Genomic DNA, 20,331 nt, shown 5'->3' on the forward strand with positions numbered 1-20,331 from the left:
ACATGGAAGGATGAAGTGGAAAAGATTTTGCAAAATCGGGGACTGAACATGCAGGAGGGTGAAAGGCGGGCATGGGATAGAGTGAATTGGAACGATACAGTATACTGGGATAAACATGCTGTCAATGGACTGAAACAGGGGATGTGATGTATCTGGGGTAACATGGCAAGGTCTGTGGGACCTGTTTATGGATAGGAAGCTGGGGTTTCAGTGCATTAAACATGACAGTTAGAGAATAGATACGAGTGTAGGTAGCCTTTCATCATCTGTTCCTGGCACTACCTCGCTTATGTGAGAAACTGCGATCATGTATGGGAAAAAAATCTTCATTTATGCACCATAATACATAATACATGCTTATACAGCATATTTTTACATTATATCATCAATGAATTATCTAAATGATAGTGGAAACAAATTAAAAGTAGAAAAGAGAGAGAAATCAATTAGTGTGTGGGTGGCATCTGTCTGCTGAATGAGTCACTGTTTATGTGAGGAGTATAAGTCAGGCATCATATCAGGCAGCACCTTCAAAATCTTCATTTATGCACCATAATACATAATACATGCTTATACAGCAAATTTTTACATCATCAATAAATTATCTAAATGATAGCGGAAACAAATTAAAAGTAGAAAAGAGAGAGAAATCAATTAGTGTGTGGGTGGCATCTGTCTGCTGAATAAGTCACTCTTTATGTGAGGGGTATAAGTCAGGCATCATATCAAGCAGCACATTCTGGATCCCTAAAACCATTCACTGGTTGAGGGAGGGTCGGCAGACTACATGGCATGTAAAATCAGTTTTTTAACATCCATGGACTTTTATTGCATTTTGTGGTGAGAAGGGATATCATACATCATAACATTCATCAAATACTGTAGCCAAAGGGTTAAAACAATCCACATCTGAGGTATAAACAAATAGATATGGAGAGACATGGTATGCATGGTACATACCCCAGGCTCTGGTATTTGATCAAGGTTCCAAAGGACACGACGCTTCCAATAAGTGTCTAGAAGAAGACCCTCAAGGTGTTCTCCTAAGCCATAGATATAGTTTGTAGGTAGGCGGGTTGACAACTGTAAAAACTGCTCTGCATATGTCAAGGGAGCCATACCTAATGTATCAAATCTGCAAAACAGAAAATAATAGGGTTTAAAGACCAAAAATCCTTCAACTTACATGAAGCAACTGAGAGGAAGCTAAGCCTGTAGGATGCAAGATCCTTGTATGCCTATAGCAAATAATGAAAACTGCTCACAGGGATACACACATAGTAAAGAAATAGTTTTTGATTCTTCAAAAAATACATTCCTTCCTTAATGATGCCCCATGAATTCCTAAACGTATACCCATATGAAGGAGATGAGATTAAGAGAGAAACCAAACAATCTAAAAAAACTATACCTGAAGAAGGAGCATTAAGAAAACTTACCCATAATGCTGAATTGGGGCCCAGTAGCATCATCATCTACAAAGCTGACATTCCTATGGTCACACATGAGAGTTCAACTCAATCCAAGGAAAGATAGCAACTAACAAGGATATTGGTCAAACCCAAATTATCAATCAAAACTCCAAGGAAATGTAACTTAACCCTTCTGGTATCAACTGATTTTTTTGTCATTCCAAGTGTGTAAAAAGTTTTATTTTTTCTTCTTAATGAATAGATGCACAAAAAATTCTAAAATATCTTTTTTCTTTTGAATCAAGGCTTATCTGTTCCTAGTTTAGAAAACCACATTATTTACCAGACTGGCCAATCTAAGGATGCAAATAAAATTATTATTTTTCATCTATATTAATAGTTGAACAAACACCTATCAAACCCAGCCTCAATGTATACTGCTATCTGACTGAAGCATCCAACATGTAAAAGAATCTTATGAATTAAGAGTTAATTACTTCTAGTGGGGGAAAAAAGTGGCTAGTCTAGCAAGGGAGTGGCAGTGGGTGCTACTGGTGGAAATGGGTGCAAGAGACATGATGAGCCCAAAAAGAAGATGCATTAGCAAGGCCTCGAGATAGTTCTGGTGACTCAATTTATGTACGGGAGATGCCATCTACGGCCACTCAACAAAGCGTGAGGAATTCAAGTTGTGACATCAAATTTCACATGTACACTAATGTCAATAGCATTCTGTTACACAGAGCATCAAATGATACCCAGAGCACTAACAGGGATAATAATCCCATCGCAGAAGCCACTTTCAAATATCATGGGTAAGGCAGACAGATCAGTAGATCATAAGCTAGACCAACTTCTTGATCCAGTAGAAAAGGTTCCTTGAAGAGAGATATTTCAAGTACCTTAGATAAAGAAATACCAATAAATGTTCTCTAGTAAATAAAATTTAGTGTGACCAAAGAATCCTCTTAGGTAAAGAAACTGCAATCCTTTTTCTTGCGTGCTGGATGCTGAAGGCAAAGTTTTAAAATGTAAAAGAATTTCTAAAGTGAAATTTTCTGATTACAGTGATTTACAAGTCAACTTGGTGAGTCATCAGTTATGGGTACTATATAATTTGTAACTTATGCTGTACCACTGTATGGCATATGAAATACTCCATGAGTATTTTTTCTTTCTGTCTCATCCACACTTGGACTACACGAATTATCTCCACAAAAATACAGTATCTCCTTGTCACACATAACAATCAACAAAAATTAACTCATAAAGCTCATTCTTCCTAACCCTATATTTTCCTACAGTGAACACTATGCATGAGCCCTGCCTTTCAGCATATATTAGGAGCAATAGATAGTAGTAGGTACGAAAATTTAGGCAGGAGCATTAGGTAGAAACATTAGTAATAGGTAGGAGCATTTGGCAAGAGCATTAGAAAAAAGTAGAAGGTTGGAACATTTGGCAGGAACATTAGGTAGACACATTAGGTAGAGGTAGTCAGAAAGAGCATTAATTAAGAGCCTCTCCAAACACTGCACTAGGGTTGCCCTCGGCCAGTGGCCTGTTAAGGGTGAGGCACTAAAGTTCACTAGTACTGGGGACCATTGCTGTGGCCATCCTCTTGAGGGAGTTCCAGGAGAAAAAAGGCATCAGAGATACAGATATATAAATTGACAGATAGATAGATAGAGCATTTTCAGGCATACTGACTTGTGCAGTATTTCTGTTAGTGTTTTTCTTAAAAACAAAAATGATTACAAAAGGTTTAATTATATAATCATTATACTTCATCACCGTTTCCCACATCAGCACGGTAGCCCCTGGAAACAGAGGAAGAACAACACATCCACTCACTTACACATATATAAACACACATATACATACACATACATATACATACATATACACAGACATACATATACATGTCAACATATACACATACATACATACATACACATATACACATACACAGACAAATACATATATACACATGTACATATTCTTGCTTGCTTGCCTTCATCCATTCCCAGCGCCACCCTGCCCCACAGGAAACAGCATCGCTACCCCCTGCTTCAGTGAGGCAGCACCAGGAAAAGAAAAAAAAAAGGTCACATTCCTTCACACTCAATCTCTAGCTGTAATGCGTAATGCACCGAAACCACGGTTCCCAATCTACAACCAGGCCCCCCCATGGTTTACCCCAGTTGCTTCACAAACCCTGGTTCAGTCCATTGACAGCATGTCGACCCCAGTATACCACATCATTCCAATTTCCTCTATTCCTTACACGCCTCTCACCCTCCTGTATGTTCAGGCCCCAATCACTCAAAATCTTTTTCACTCCATCCTTCCACCTCCAATTTGGTCTCCTCCTTCTCGTTCCCTCCACCTCTGACACATATATCCTCTTTGTCGACCAATCCTCATTCATTCTCTCCATATGTCCAAACCATTTCAACACACCCTCTTCTGCTCTCTCAACTACATTCTTTCTATTACCACAAATTTCTCTTACCCTGTCATTAATTACTCGATCAAATCACCTCACACCACATATCACCCTCAAACATTTGTTTTCATTTCTAAAACATCCATCATCCTCTGTACAACCCTATCTATAGTCCCTGCCTTTCAACCAAATGATATTGTTGGAACTACTATTCCTTCAAATATACCCATTTTTGCTCTCCGAGATAACATACTTTCTTTCCAAACATTCTTCAACACCACCTCCCCCACTCTATGACTCACTTCTGCTTCCATGAATCCATTTGCTGCTAAGTCCACTTCCAGATATCTAAAACACTTCACTTCCTCTAATTTTTCTCTTCAAACTTACATCCCAATAAACTTGTCTCTCAACCCTGCTGAACCTAATAACCTTGCTCTTATTCATATTTACTCTCAACTATCTACTTTCTCACTTTTCCTAACTCAGTCACCAACTTCTGCTGTTTCTGACCTGAATCAGCCACCAGTGCTGTATCATTGGCAAACAACAACTGACTCCCTTCCCAGGCCCTCTCATTCCCAACAGACTGTATACTTGCCCCGAACCAACCCATCCATAAACAAATTAAACAACCATGGGAACATCACACACTCCTGCCACAGACCGACCTTCATTGGGAACTAATCACTCTCCTCTCATCCTACTCGTAAACATGCCTTACATCTTTGATAAAAACCTCTAGCCACTTCTATCAGCTTACCTCCCACACCATATGCTCTTAAGACCTTCCACAAAGCATCTCCATCAAATCTATCATATGCTTTCTCCAGATCATAAATGCCACATACATATCCAACTTTTTTCTAAAAGTTTCTCAAACACTTTCTTTAAAGCAAACACCTGATCCACACATCCTTTATCACTTCTGAAATCACACTGCTCTTCCCCAATCTAATATCTGTACACGCCGTCACCCTCTTAATCAATACCTGCCCATACAATTTTCCAGGAATACTCAACAGACTTATGCCTCTGTAGTTTGAACACACCTTTATCCCCTTTGCCTTTGTACAATGGCACTATACATGCATTCCTCCAATCCTCAAGCACTTTATCATGATCTATACATACACTGAATATCCTTATCTAACAATCAACAATACATTCAACTGCAATTCTATCCAAACCTGCCACCTTGCTGGATTTCATCTTCCTCAAGGCTTTCACCACCTCTTCTCTCTTAACCAAACCATTCTCCCAGACCCACTCACTTCACACACCACCCCAACCAAAACACCCTACATTTGCCACTCTATCATCAAGCACATTCAACAAACCTTCAAAATACTCACTCCATCTCCTTCTCACTTCATCACTACCTGTTATCACTTCTTCCCCTGCCCCCTTCACCGATCTTCCCATTTCTTCTCTTATCTTATGCACCTTATTTACCTACTTCCAAAACATCTCTTCATTCTCCCTAGAGTTCAATGACAATCTTTCACACTAACTCTCATTTGTCCTCTTTTCAACCCTTGCACCATCCTCTTGACCTCCTGCCTCTTTCTTTTATATATCTCCCAGTCATTTTCACTCCTTCCTTGTATGTACCATCCAAATGCCTCTCTTTTCTCTTTAATTAATAACTTTACTTCTTCATCACACCACTCACTCCCCTTTCTAATCTGCCCAACTCCCATTTTTCTCATGCCACATGCATGTTTTACACATGCCATCACTGTTTCCCTAAATATATCCCATTCCTCACCCACTCCCTCATACCATTTGCTCTTACCTTTTACAAAAGTCTACTTTTCAAGCTCACTTATTCTCACCACTCTATTCTCCCCAATATTCTCTTCTTTTTTGAAAACCTCTACAAATCTTCAGCTTTGCCTTCACAAGATAGTGATCAAACATACCACCAGCTGCCCCTTTCAGCACATTAACATCCAAACGTCTCTCTTTTACGCACCTATCGATTAACACATAATCGAATACTGCCCTTTGACCATTTCTCCTACTCACATACAGGCACTTATGCATATTTCTCTTTTTAAAACAGGCATTCCCAATCACCAGTCTTTTTTCAGCACACAAATCCACAAGCTATACCATTCCCATTCACAACACTGAATTCCCCATGTACACCAATCATACCCTCAACTGCCACATTACTCACCTTTGCATTTAAATCACTCATCGCTAATACCTGATCTCAAGCACCAAAGCTGCTGATACACTCACTCAGCTGCTCCTAAAACACTTGACTCTCATGATCTTTCATCTCATGACCAGGCAGCACCAATAATCACCCATCTCCCTCCATCCACTTTCAGTTTTAAGCACATCAACTTAGAATTCACTTCCTTGCACTCAATCACACACTCCCACATCTCCTGCTTCAGGGGTAGCGCTGGAAACCACGCCTCCTTGTATTTACATTTCTGAAAAGGGAAACAGAAGGAGTCAAGCAGCGAGTGCTCCTCCTCCTCGAAGGTTCAGAATGAGGTGTCTGAATTGTGTGGATGTAACCAAGATGAGAAGACAGGAGAGATAGGTAGTATGTTGGAAGAAAGAACATTGAATGTTCTGGCTCTAATTGAAACAAGGCTCAAGGGTAAAGAGGAAGAGTAGTTTAGTAAAGTCTTGGGAGTAAAGTCAGGGGCTGGTGAGAGGACAAGAGCTAAGGAAGGACTAGCACTACCCCTGAAGTAGGAGTTATGGGAGTATGTGATAGAGTGTAAGTTAATTCTAGAATGATTTGGGTAAAACTTAAAGTGGACAGAGAGAGATGAGTGATTAATCATTGGTGCCTTTGCACCTGGTCATGAGAAGAAAGATCATGAGAGGCAAGTGTTCTGGGAGCAGCTGAGTGAGTGTGTTAGCAGCTTTGATGCACGAGACCGGGTTATGATGAAGGGCGATTTAAATGCGAAGGTGAGTAATGTGGCAGTTGAAGGTATAACTGGTGTACATGGAGTGTTCAGTGGTGTAAATGGAAATGGTGAAGAGCTTGTGGATTTGTGTACTGAAAAAGGAGTAGTGATTGGGGATATCTGGTTCAAAAAGGGAGATATACACAAGTATACATATGTGAGTAGGAGAGATAGTCAAAGGGCATTACTTGATTACATGTTAATAGAAAGGCATGTAAAAGAAAGACTTTTGGATGTTAATGTGCTGAGAGGGGCAGCTGGAAGGATGTCTGATCATTATCTTGTGGAGGCAAAGATGAAGAATTGTAGAGGTTACCAGAAAAGAAGAGAGAATGTTGGGGAAAAGAAAGGTGAGAGTAAGTGGGCTTGGAAAGGAGACTTGTGTGAGGAAGTAAAAGGAGAGATTGAGTGTAGAATGACAAAAGAAGAGAGCAAATGACATGAGGGGAGTGGGATGTATTTAGGGAAGCAATGATGGCTTGCAGAAAAGATGCATGTGGAATGAGAAAGGTGGGAGGTGGGAAGATTAGAAAAGGTAGTGAGTGGTGGATGAAGAAGTAAGGCTGTTAGTGAAAGAGAAATGAAAGGCATTTGGACAATACTTGCAGGGAACTAGTGCAAATGACTGGGAGATGTATAAAGGAAAGTGGCAGGAGGTCAAGAGAAAGGTGCAAGAGGTGAAAAAGAGGGCAAAAGAGAGTTGGGGTGAGAGGGTATCATTTAATCTTAGGGAGAATAAAAAACTGTTTTGGAGGGAAATAAATAACATTCATAAGAAAAGAGAACAAATGGGAACATCAGTGAAGGGGGTAAGTGGGGAAGTAATAATAGGTATTGATAAAGTGAGAAGACGGAGTATTTTGAGGATTTGTTGAATGTGTTTGATGATAGAGAGGCAGATATACGGTGTTTTGGTCGGGGTGGTGTGTGAAGTGAGGGGGTCAGGGAGAATGGGTTGGTTAAGAGAGAAGAGGTAATGAAATCTTGGCAGAAGATGAAATCTGGCAAGGTGGCAGGCTTGGATGGTATTGCAGTGGAATTTATTAAAAAAGGGGGTGACTGTGTTATTGACTGGTTGGTAAGGATAATCAGTGTATGTACGGATCATGGTGAAGTGCCAGAGGATTGGCAGAATGCATGAACAGTGCCACTGAGCAAAGGCAAAAGGGATAAAGGTGAATGTTCAAACAACAAAGGCATAAGTTTGTTGAGTGTTCCTAGGAAATCATATGGGAGGGTATTGACTGAGAGGGTGAAGGCATGTACAGAGCATCCGACTAGGGAAGTGCAGTGTGGTTTCAGAAGTGGTAGAGGATGTGTGGATCAGGTGCTTGCTTTGAAGAATTTTTTTTTTTTTTTTCCACTGTCTCCCGCGTCTGCGAGGTAGCGCAAGGAAACAGACTAAAGAAATGGCCCAAACCACCCCCATACACATGTACATACATACACGTCCACACACGCAAATATACATACCCATACATCTCAATGTACACATATATATACACACACAGACATATACATATATACACATGCACACAATTCACACTGTCTGCCTTTATTCATTCCCATCGCCACCTCGCCAGACATGGAATAACATCCCCCTCCCCCTCATGTGTGCGAGGTAGCGCTAGGAAAAGACAACAAAGGCCCCATTCATTCACACTCAGTCTCTAGCTGTCATGCAATAATGCCCGAAACCACAGCTCCCTTTCCACATCCAGGCCCCACACAACTTTCCATGGTTTACCCCAGACGCTTCACATGCCCTGATTCAATCCATTGACAGCACGTCGACCCCAGTATACCACATCGATCCAATTCACTCTATTCCTTGCCCGCCGGTCACCCTCTTGCATGTTCAGGCCCCGATCACTCAAAATCTTTTTCACTCCATCTTTCCACCTCCAATTTGGTCTCCCACTTCTCCTCGTTCCCTCCACCTCCGACACATATATCCTCTTGGTCAATCTTTCCCCACTCATTCTCTCCATGTGCCCAAACCATTTCAAAACACCCTCTTCTGCTCTCTCTACCACCCTCTTCTTATTTCCACACATCTCTCTTACCCTTACATTACTTACTCGATCAAACCACCTCACACCACATATCGTCCTCAAACATCTCATTTCCAGCACATCCACCCTCCTGCGCACTACTCTATCCATAGCCCAAGCCTCGCAACCATACAACATTGTTGGAACCACTATTCCTTCAAACATACCCATTTTTGCTTTCGGAGATAATGTTCTCAACTTCCACACATTCTTCAAGGCTCCCAGGATTTTCGCCCCCTCCCCCACCCTATGATTCACTTCCGCTTCCATGGTTCCATCCACTGCCAGATCCACTCCCAGATATCTAAAACACTTTACTTCCTCCAGTTTTTCTCCATTCAAGCTGACCTCCTAATTGACTTGACCCTCAACCCTACTGTACCTAATAACCTTGCTCTTATTCACATTTACTCTTAACTTTCTTCTTTCACAAACTTTACCAAACTCAGTCACCAGCTTCTGCAGTTTCTCACATGAATCAGCCACCAGCGCTGTATCATCAGCGAACAACAACTGACTCACTTCCCAAGCTCTCTCATCCCCAACAGACTGCATACTTGCCCCTCTTTCCAAAACTCTTGCATTCACCTCCCTAACAACCCCATCCATAAACAAATTAAACAACCATGGAGACATCACACACCCCTGCCGCAAACCTACATTCACTGAGAACCAATCACTTTCCTCTCTTCCTACACGTACACATGCTTTGAAGAATGTATGAGTGAAATACTTAGATGGATTTGTATGTAGCATTCATGCAGCTGGAGAAAGCATATGATAGAGTTGATAGAGATGCTTTGTGGAAGGTTTGAAGAGTATATGGTGTGGGAGGTAAGTTGCTAGAAGCAGTGAAAAGCTTTTACCAAGGATGTAAGGCATGTGTATGATCAGGAAGAGAAGAGAGTGATTGGTTCCCAGTGAATATAGTTTTGTGGCAGAATTGTGTGATGTCCCCATGGTTGTTTAATTTGTTTATGGATGGAATGAGGTGGGGGGTTAGGGAGGTAAATGCAAGAGCTTTGGAGAGAGGGGTGAGTATGCAGTCCGTTAGGGATAAGAGGGCCTGGGAAGTGAGTCAGTTGTTGTTCGCTGATGATACAACTCTAGTGGTTGATTCGGGTGAGAAACTGCAGAGGTTGGTGGCTGAGCTCAGAAAAGTGTGTGAAAGGAGAAAGTTAAGAGAAAATGTGAATAAGAGCAAGTTTATTAGGTTTAGTAGGGTTAAGGGACAAGTTAATTGGAATGTTAGTTTGAATGGAGAAGGATTGGAGGAAGTGAAGTGTTTTAGATATCTGGGAGTGGACTTAGCAGTGGATGGAACCATGGAAGCGGAAGTGAGTCACAGGGTGGGGGAGGGGGCAAAGGTTCTGGGAGCGATGAAGAAAGTATGGAAGGAGAGAACATTATCTTGGAGAGCAAGAGATAAGGTTGTATGGAGGAGGGTAGATAGGTTGGAAATGAAATACTTGAGGACAATATGTGGTGTGAGGTGGATTGATTAAGTAATGAAAGGGTAAGAGAGAGATGTGGAAATAAAAAGAGTGGTTGAGAGAGCAAAAGAGGGTGTGTTAAAATGGTTTGGACATATGGAGAGACTGAGTGAGGAAAGATTGACAAAGAGGATATATGTGTCAGTGGTGGAGGGAAGAAGGAGAAACAGGAGACCAAATTGGAAGTGGAAGGATGGAGTGAAAAAGATTTTGAGCAATTGGGGCCTGAACATACAGGAGGGTGAGAGGTGTGCAAGGAATAGAGTGAATTGGAACGATGTGGTATAAGAGGGTCGACACGCTGTAAATGGACTGAAGCAGGGCATGTGAAGCGATTGAGGTAAACCATGGAAAGGTCTGTAAGGCCTGGATGTGGATAGGGAGCTGTGGTTTTGGTGCATTACACAACAACTGGAGACTGAGTGTGAATGAATGTGGCCCTTTTTTGGCTGTTTTCCTGGTGCTACCTCTTTGAAGCAGGGATAGCGATGCTGTTTCCTGTGTGGCAGAGTAGTGACAGGAATGGATGAAGGCAGGCAAGTACAAACAAGTATTTTTTCATACATATTTGCCATTTTTCACATTTGCAAGGAAGTGTTAAGAACAGAGGACCGAGCCTTGGAGGGAACATCCTCACTTAGCCCCCTTCTCTGTTCCTTTCTTTTGAAAAGTACAAAATGAGAAGGGAAGATTTCCAGCCACCTGCTCCCTCCCCTTCTACAACATGCAGGAAATATGTGGGAAGTATTCTTTCCCCCCCTATCCCTAGTATGAACATGTACATGTGTATACATGTATACATATGTGTATATGTATGGAACGATGGAAGAGGAAGTGAGTCTAAGGGTGGGGGAGGGGGTGAAGGTTCTGGGAGTGTTGAAGAATGTGTGGAAGGTGAAAACATTATCTTGGGAAGCAAAAAGGGTATGTTTGAAGGAATAGTGGTTCCAACAATGTTATATGGTTGCGAGGCATGTGCTATAGATAGGGTTGTGTGGAGGAGGGTGGATGTGTTGGAAATGAGATGTTTGAGGACATTATGTGGTGTGAGGTGGTTTGATCGAGTAAGTGATGAAAAGGTAAAAGAGATGTGTGGTAATAAAAGGAATGTGGCTGAGAGAGCAGAGGAGGGTGTATTGAAACGGTTTAGTCGCATGAAGAGAATGAGTGAGGAAAGTCTGACAAAGGGGATATATGTGTCAGTGGTGCAGGGAAGAAGGAGAAGCAGGAGACCAAACTGGAGGTGGAAGGATGGAGTGAAAAAGATTTTGAGCAATCGGGGACTGAACATACAGGAGGGTGAGAAGAGTGCAAGGAATACAGTGAAATGGAACGATGTGGTATACCAGGGTCGACGTGCTGTAAATGGACTGAACCAGGGCATGTGAAGTGTTTGGGGCAAACCATGAAAAGGTCTGTAAGGCCTGGATGTGGATAGGGAGCTGTGGTTTCGGTGCATTACATGACAACTAAAGACTGAGGGTGAATGAATGTGGTCTTTTTTTGTCTGTTTTCCTGGTGCTACCTCTTTGAAGCATGGGGTAGCAATGCTGTTTCCAGTGTGGCGGGGTAGTGACAGGAATGGATGAAGGCAGGTAAGTACAAACATGTATTTTTTCATACATATTTGCCATTTTTCACATTTGCAAGGTAGTGTTAAGAACAAAGGACTGAGCCTTTGAGGGAATATCCTCACGTGACCCCCTTCTCTGTTCCTTTTTTTTTTGAAAAGTAAAAAACGAGAGGGGCCTGGATGTGGAAAGGATGCTGTGGTTTCGGTGCACTACACATGACAGCGAAAGACTGAGTGTGAATGAATGTGGCCTCTGTTGTCTTTTCCTAGCACTACCTTGCATGCATGCGGGGGGAGGGGGGTGCCATTTCATATGTGGCAGGATGGCGACGGGAATGGCTGAGGGCTTTAAGCATGAATATGTATATGGGTATATATGTATGTCTGTGTATGTATATGTATGTATACATTGAAATGTATAGGTATGTATATGTGCATGTGTGGGCATGTATGTACATACATGTGTATGTGGGTGGGTAGGGCAATTCTTTCGTCTGTTTCCTTGCGCTACCTCGCTAACACGGGAGAAAGCGACAAAGTATAATAAAATAAATAAAATGTGTATGTGTAGGTATATGTTTGCATATGTGTATACGTTATGTATATGTATACATATGTTATGTGCTTCATTTCACTCAGAGCCAAAACAGCCAAGTTCCTTTCCTTAAACATACTACCTATCTCTCCTTTTTTCCTCATCTTGATTACATCCACACACATTTAGACACCCCAGTCTGAGCCTTCGAGGAGGATGAGCACTCCCCACATAACTCCTGTTTCTCTTTTAGAAATCTAAAAATACAAGGAGGGGAGGGTTTCTAGCCCCCCCCTCATGTCCCCTTTAGTCGCCTTCTATGACACGCAGAGAATGTGGGAAGTATTCTTTCTCTCCTATCCCCAGAGGAAGAATGTATTTAAGAAATACTTATAAAAACAGATGGATTTGTATGTAGCATTCATGGATCTGGAGAAGGAATATGACAGAGTTGATAGAGAAGCTCTGTGGAAGGTATTAAGAGTATATGGTGTGGGAGGTAAACTGCTAGAAGCAGTGAAAAGTTCATAACAAGGATGTATGGCATGTGTATGAGTAAGAAGAGAGGAAAGTGACTGGTTCCCAATGAATGTCAGTTTGTGGCAGTGGTGTGTGATGTCTCCATGGTTGTTTAATTTGTTTATGGATGGGGTTGTTAGGAAGGTTAATGCAAGAGTTTTGGAGAGAGGGGCAAGTATGCAGTCTGTTGTGGATGAGAGGGCTTGGGAAGTGAGTCCGTTGTTGTTTGCTGATGATACGTTGCTGGTGGCTGATTTGGGTGAGAAACTGCAGAAATTGGTGACTGAGTTTGGTAAATTGTGTGAAGAAGAAAGCTGAGAGCGAATATGAATAAGAGCAAGGTTATTAGGTTCAGTAGGGTTGAAAGACAAGTTACTTGGGAGGTAAGTTTAAATGGAGAAAAACTGGAGGAAATGAAGTGTTTTACATGTCTGGGAGTGGATTTAGTAGTGGATGGAACCAGGGAAGCAGAGGTGAGTCAAAGGGTGGGGGAGGGGGACAAGGCTCTGGGAGCATTGAAGAATGTGTGGAAGGCGAGAACGTTATCTCAAGAGAACAAAAAATGGGTATGTTTGAAGGAATAGTGGCTCCAACAATGTTATATGGTTGTGAGGCATGGTCTATAGATAGGGTTGTGCAGAGGAGGGTAGATGTGTTGGAAATGAGATGTTTGAGGACAATATGTGGTGTGAGGTGGTTTGATTAATTAATGAAAGGGTAAGAGAGATGTGTGGCAATAAAAAGAGTGTGGTTGAGAGAGCAGAAGAGGGTGTATTGAAATGGTTTGGCCACATGAAGAGAATGAATGAAGAAAGATTGACAAAGAGGATATATGTGTCAGAGGTGGAGGGAATGAGGAGAAGTGGGAGACCAAATTGGAGGTGGAAGGATGGAGCGAAAAAGATTTTGAGCGATTGAGGCCTGAACATAAAGGAGATTCAAAGGCATGCAAGGAATAGAGTGAATTGGAACAATGTGGTATACCTGGGTCAACGTGCTGTCAATGGATTGAACCAGGCCATGTGAAGCGTCTGGGGTAAACCATGGAAAGTTTTGTGGTACCTGGATGTGGAAAGGGAGCTGTGGTTTTGGTGCATTACACATGACAGCTAGAGAGTGAGTGTGAACGAACGTGGTCTTTGTTGTCTTTCCCTAGTGCTACCTTGTGCATGTGCATGCGGGGGGAGCGGGGTGCTAAATCATGCATGGTGGGGTGGTGACGGGAATGGATGAAGGCTACAGCATGTATGAATATGAACATGTGTATATGTGTAAATGTCTGTGTATGTATCGTATGTATCTGTATGTATATGGTGAAATGTATAGGTATGTATATGTGCATGTGTTGGCATTTATGAATATACATGTGTATGTGGGTGGGTTGGGCCATTCTTTTGTCTGTTTCCTTGCGCTACTCGCTAATGGGCGAGACAGCGACAAAGTATAAATAAATGTATATGTGCATGTATGGGTGTCTATGTGTATGCATTGTATGTGAGTGGATGGGCCATTCTTTGTCTGTTTCCTGGCACTACCTTGCTGACATGGGAAACAATGATTAATTATAATATATAAATGAATACATATACAAACACTATGGGTAAGGTATGTATAATCAAGATGTTCTCTGAGGCACTGGCACAAATTACTTACATTGGAAGACCATTACTTTTTCTGGTGATGGTAAATGTACCATCAGCAAGATGAGGATTGAAGCTGTAAAGTGGGTTGCTAGTGCCATTTGTTACTACGGGCACTATAGGTATTGGAGTCTCCCATCGAGCTCGAGCTGGATCAGTAATCTGTTCAATGCAAAACATGCTCTTAACATAAACCCATCATGAAAAATCATAAAATTTATGAATGTGACTACCTATTTGTATGATGAAGGAGAGAGTTTTACACTCATGGAGCACATCTCTCAAACATTCTCTACTACCATACAACTTATTAAATTCATGTATACTGTCTACATTAACTATATCCTCAGTCATTCTATTCCATTCATCTACTACTCACATGTATCAAAGTATTTCTTTACATCTTTTTTAAAAATATTCTTCCTTAACTTCATGTGATGTCCTCTGTTTGCTCTATCCCAATACCTTTTAAAGAACTGTTCACTGTCTAAGTCAACAGTCTGGTCTAAAAACTTAAAAGACTGTGATAAAGTCACCCCTCACTCTTCTCTCTTCCATGGCAATCATCTTTAAGGCTTCTAGCCTTTCCCCATAACTAAGCTTTCTTACTTCTGGCACCATCTTTGTTGCCCTCTGGACCTTCTGTATAGTTCTTTATGCTTTATTAGATGCAGTGATCAAATCTGAAAGGCATATTCTAGTTTTGGCCTTATATAAAATTTCAATAGCTAGCTGAACATTTCTTTGTACCTGAATACAATTTCAATATCTGCAAGGGTACAGTTGGTCTCCTTAGGTGCTCTGCTAAAGAATAAGGAGAACGTTAACTCCTAAATCACACATAGATTCCAACAACTTACTTCCTACTGTGATTACCTATTTTGACTGCATGGGGAGAGTTTTACACTCATGGGGCCACATCTCTTGAACCCTCTCCGCTATCACAATTTTCTAAACCTCTGCATGCTGTCTGCATTTTTTGTATTATGTTAGTTGAGATGGCACAGTTAACTAAATGCCCTAATCAGAGCTATCTCAGTAATGCTACATTAATGCTATATATAGCCTTTTGATTGTATTCATTAATTTTCTACCTCTCTCTATTATCTCTCACATCTGATTATTCGACTGAATTCCACTTAATTCGACCTTGTCTTCAAACTTTCTTAGCCTGCCTAAATACCTCCTGGATGGATGACTCCTAATGAAACTTAACCACAAATAATTGTCACCATATGTTATTATAACCATACTGGAACACATGACAACAAGAGAATGAACGTTAGCAGATGAGGCCTTTCTTTGTTTCTGGTGCTCCTTCACTAATGTGGGAAATGGCGATCAAGTATGAAAAATATCAAATGACTGCTGAATATATCTGATAACAAGGAGGCAATTGTACAGTGTTTGGGTTAGGGAGGTATGTGAAGTGAGTCATGGAAAGTGGTTGGTGGAGAGAAGAGAGGGTGACTGCCTTAAATAAGGTAAAATGTGGAAAGGTGGCAGGAGTGGATGGTACTGGAGCTGAATTTCTTAAGAAAGAGGGGTTTCTGTTTTTGTTGATTGGTTAGTCAGAATTCTCAAAGTATGTGTGAATGACAATTTATGTATAGTGCCCCTGTATAAAGGAAGGGTGGGAAGGGAGAGCATTCGAATTACAGGAGTAAAAGCCTTTTCCTCCTAGTAATTGTATGGGGGAGGGTGAAGATAAAGTGAAGGCAGTCAAAACATTTTACTGGAGAGGGCATTGGGGTTTCGGGTAAAAGAGGTTGTGGAAAAAAATTTTTTTGCTTTAAAGAATGTATGTAAGAAATTATTTTTTTTTTTTTTTATACTTTGTCGCTTTTCCCCCCTTTGTGAGGTAGCGCAAGGGGAAAAAGACGAAAGAAAAATTCCTTTGGTCAATCTTTCCTACTTTTTCTCTCCATGTCCCCAAACTTAAAAACCCCCTCTTTGTCCTAACCACGCTCTTTTTATTTCCCACATCTCTCTTCCCCTTCGTTACTCACTCGATCAAACCCCTACACCAAATTGCCCTCAAAATTCTTTTCCCGCAACATCCCCCGCGCAAAACTCACCCCATAGCCACGCCTGAACCATAAAACTGTTGGAACACTTTTCCTTAAACTCCCCATTTTTGCTTTCAAAGAAAATGTTCTCGTTTCCAACATTCTTAAGGCCCCGATTTTCGCCCCTCCCCCCCTTGATCCCTTTCCGCTTCCAGGTTCCATCCTCCCAAATTTCCCCCAGATATCTAAAAAAATTCCCTTCTCCCGTTTTTTCCATTAAACTACCCCCAATTGACTTGCCCCTAACCCCTATGTACCATAACCTTGCTTTATTCACTTTACTCTTCTTTTTTTCCACACATTTCCAAACTCGTCCCCAGCTTCTGCGTTTCTCCCCCAAATCGCCCCAGCGTGTTCATAGGAACAAAAATGACCCCTTCCCCAAAGCTCTTCACCCCCAACAGATTTCTTCCCCCTCTTTCCAAACTTTTTGTTTTCCCTCCCTAAAACCCTCCATAAACAAATTAAAAAACCAGGGAGACATCACAACCCCGGGCCCAAACCAAATTCACTGAGAAAAATATTTCCTCTTTTACCGTAAAACATGCCTTACATCCTCGAAAAAAAATTTTTCACTGCTTCTAAAATTTCCCCCCACCCCATTATTTTTACCTTCCCAAAAAGGCTCTTATAACTTTCATATGCTTCTCCAGTCCAAAAATGTACATAAAAATCCATTGTTTTTCAAAGTATTTTCACAACTTCTTCAAGAAAAACCCCTGCCCCACAATCCTCTCCCATTTCTGAAACCAATGCTTTTCCCAATCTGATGCTCTGTACATGCCTTCACCTCTCAATCAATCCCCTCCCATATAATTTCCCAGGAAATATCAACAAATTTATACCTCGTAATTTGAGCACTCATCTTACCCCCTTTCCCTTTTAAAAGGCACTTGCAGATTCCCAACCCTGGCACCTACATGAGTCATACATACATTAAATAACCTTCCAACCCAGTAAACAATCAGTACCCCTTTTTAATAAATTCCCTCATACCACCCAAAACCCTGCTGCCTTGCGGCTTTCATTTTCCCGCAAAGCTTTCCTCCTTTCTCTTTTTACCAATCTTTTTCCCCAAACCCCTCTCATTTGCACACCACCTCGACCAAAACACCCTTTTTCCCCACTCTTCATAAAACACATTCAACAAACCTTAAAAAATACTCCTCCTCTCCTTCTCCTCACCATATTGTTATACCCCCCCATTTTGCGCCCTTCCGAAGTTCCCTTTTGCCCCCTTGTCTTACGCACTTTTTTTACCTCCTTCAGAAATTTTTTTATTCTCCCTAAATTTAAATGATACCCCTTTCACCCCAACTTCATTTGCCCTTTTTTTCACCTCTTGCCCCTTTTTTGCCCCCTGTTTTTTTTTTTATACTTCCCCCATAAATTGATTTTTTTGCAAAAATCGTCAAATCCCTCTCTCTTCTCTTTCACTAATACTCTTACTTTTATCCCCCACTACCCTTTTAATACCCCCTCCCCTCTTCTCATGCACAAGCTCTTTTGCGCAATCCATCACTGATTCCAAATACTCCCTTCCCCCCCACTCCCTTACTTCCATTGTTCTCACCTTTTTCCTTCGTATCAGTCTCTCTGGTACTTTCCTCCCAGGTCTCCTTCCCAAGCCACTTACTCTACCCCCTCTTCACCCCAAAATTCATTTCTTTTTGAAAAAACCCTTCAAATCTTCACCTTAGCCTCCCAAGCCCAAAAGGGGGATTTGGTTGGTGGATTTTTTGTTATTTAATGAAAATTTAAAGATAGCATGTGGTGTGGGTTTTTTGGGTTAATTAATAAAAGGGAAAGGGAGATGTTTTGGAATAAAAAAGTGTGGTTGAGAGAGCAAAAGGGGGTTTTTTGCGAAATTTTTTTTAAATAATGGAGAAAATGATTTAAAGGAAAAGCTTGAAAACAGATGATGTTGTTTCAGAAAAAAGGAGAACAAGGGAAGGAGGAGAACGAATAAAAGTTGGAAGGAATTTGTAAAAAAGATTTTCGTGACGGGGGTTTAAACATGCAAGAGGGGGGAAAGGAAAGCACTAGATAGAGGGGAACTGGACAATGGGGTAAAAGGGAAAGTGACATGCTGCCAAGGGAAACAAAAATTTCCCAGGATGGAAGAAACCCAAAGGGGAAATGACAGAAAAGTCTGCAGGACCTAGTGTGGTAGTGGGCTAGGGAATTTCAGTGCATTGCATATGATCTTTTGAAAATTTTTTGAGAGAGAATGCAGCCTTTTTAGTCCTTTCTTGGTGCCCCCCTTGCTAACATGGGCAACTGCAAAAGAGAATGAAAAACAAAAATGTAAAAGGTTGTGGGCGCTAAAAAATTTATGTAGAAAGATAAAACGTTATCTCAGGGGCATAACTGGTATATTTAAAGGTACAGCAGTCCCAAAATTCTATATGGATGTGGGCATGGGCTATAGTTAAGGCTTTTACAGAGGGGGTGGATATGCATGAAATGAAATAAGTGAGGCCCAATATGTGGTGTGAGGTGATTTGATCGAAAAAGCAAGAAAGGGTATAAAAAAAGCGGGGTTTTGGAGAGCGAAGAGGGTGTGTTATTGGAGGAATGAGTAAAGAAAAAAATGACAAAGGGGATATATGTGTCAGAGGTGGGGGGAAACAAGTAGAAGTGGGAGACCAAATATGAGATGGGAAGGTTGGAATGAAAAAAAAAATTTAAAAGTAAAACCGGGGCCCCTAAACTTTCAGGGGGGTAAGAAGCTTTGCAAGGAAAAAGGGGGTTTTGGGAACCCAATGTGGAAACCCCGGGTAAGTGCTTAAATTGGTTAAACCGGGCCATGTGAAGCTCGGGGGAAAACCATGGAAATTTTTTGGGGGCCCTGGGTGGGACGGGGAGCTGTGGTTTTAGTGTATTACATTTTTGACAGCTAGAGACTGTGTGTGAACGAAGGGGCCCTTTTTTTGGGTTTTATTTTCCTGTTGCTACCTCACTGAAACGGGGGGTGTGATGCTGTCCCCTGGGGAAAGGGGTAGGGGGCATAAAATGGATGAAGGCAAGCAAGTATAAATTATGTACTTGTGTATATATGCATATGCTAAAATGAAAAAATTAGGGTATATGTGCTTATATGGGCTTTTATGTATATTTTATGGGATAGGGAGTGGTTGGGTCATTCTTTATTTTTTCCCGGGCCCGCAAGCTTGCAGATGGGGAAACAGGGGATTTTTAATAAATAAAAAATTTATAAAAAGGAAAAGTAAATAATGTGCTTAAGATGTGCATAAGACAAGAAATGGGAACTTTGGTAAAGGAGGCAAGGGGGGGGAAGTAATAACGGGAAATTTGTTGAAGTGAGAAGGAGATGGAGCGATTTTATTTTGAAGATTTCTTGAATGTGTTTGATGATAGAGTGGCAGTTTATAGAGTGTTTTTGGTTAGGGGGGAAAGGTGCGAAGTGAGAGGGTCTGGAAAGGAAGGGTTTTGGGTTTTAAAAAGAAGAGGTAATGAAAGCTTTGTGGAAGAAAAAAATCCAGCAAGGTGGCGGGTTTTGGAAATGGCATTGCAGAGGAATTTATTAAAAAAAAGGGGGTGGAAGGGTTGTTAATTTTGGGTGGTAAGGATATTCAATTTATGTATGGAAACATAGTGAAAATGTGAGGATTGGTGGGGTTT

The 20,331-nt window shown here is 41.3% G+C and overlaps 1 protein-coding gene across 5 annotated transcripts in view; it reads right to left on the bottom strand.

The window, feature by feature from the left end:
- LOC139754602 (lysosomal alpha-glucosidase-like) overlaps window positions 1-20,331 on the bottom strand; it is a 328,644-nt gene that overhangs the window by 279,906 nt on the left and 28,407 nt on the right. For all 5 annotated transcript variants that reach the window (XM_071672033.1, XM_071672031.1, XM_071672035.1 and 2 more), the window contains exon 6: window positions 961-1,135. In XM_071672033.1, coding sequence (XP_071528134.1) covers window positions 961-1,135 — 175 coding nt within the window. The remainder of the gene's footprint in view (window positions 1-960; window positions 1,136-20,331) is intronic.

This window comes from Panulirus ornatus, chromosome 17 (genome assembly GCF_036320965.1).
Source record: "Panulirus ornatus isolate Po-2019 chromosome 17, ASM3632096v1, whole genome shotgun sequence".
NCBI lineage: Eukaryota > Metazoa > Arthropoda > Malacostraca > Decapoda > Palinuridae > Panulirus > Panulirus ornatus.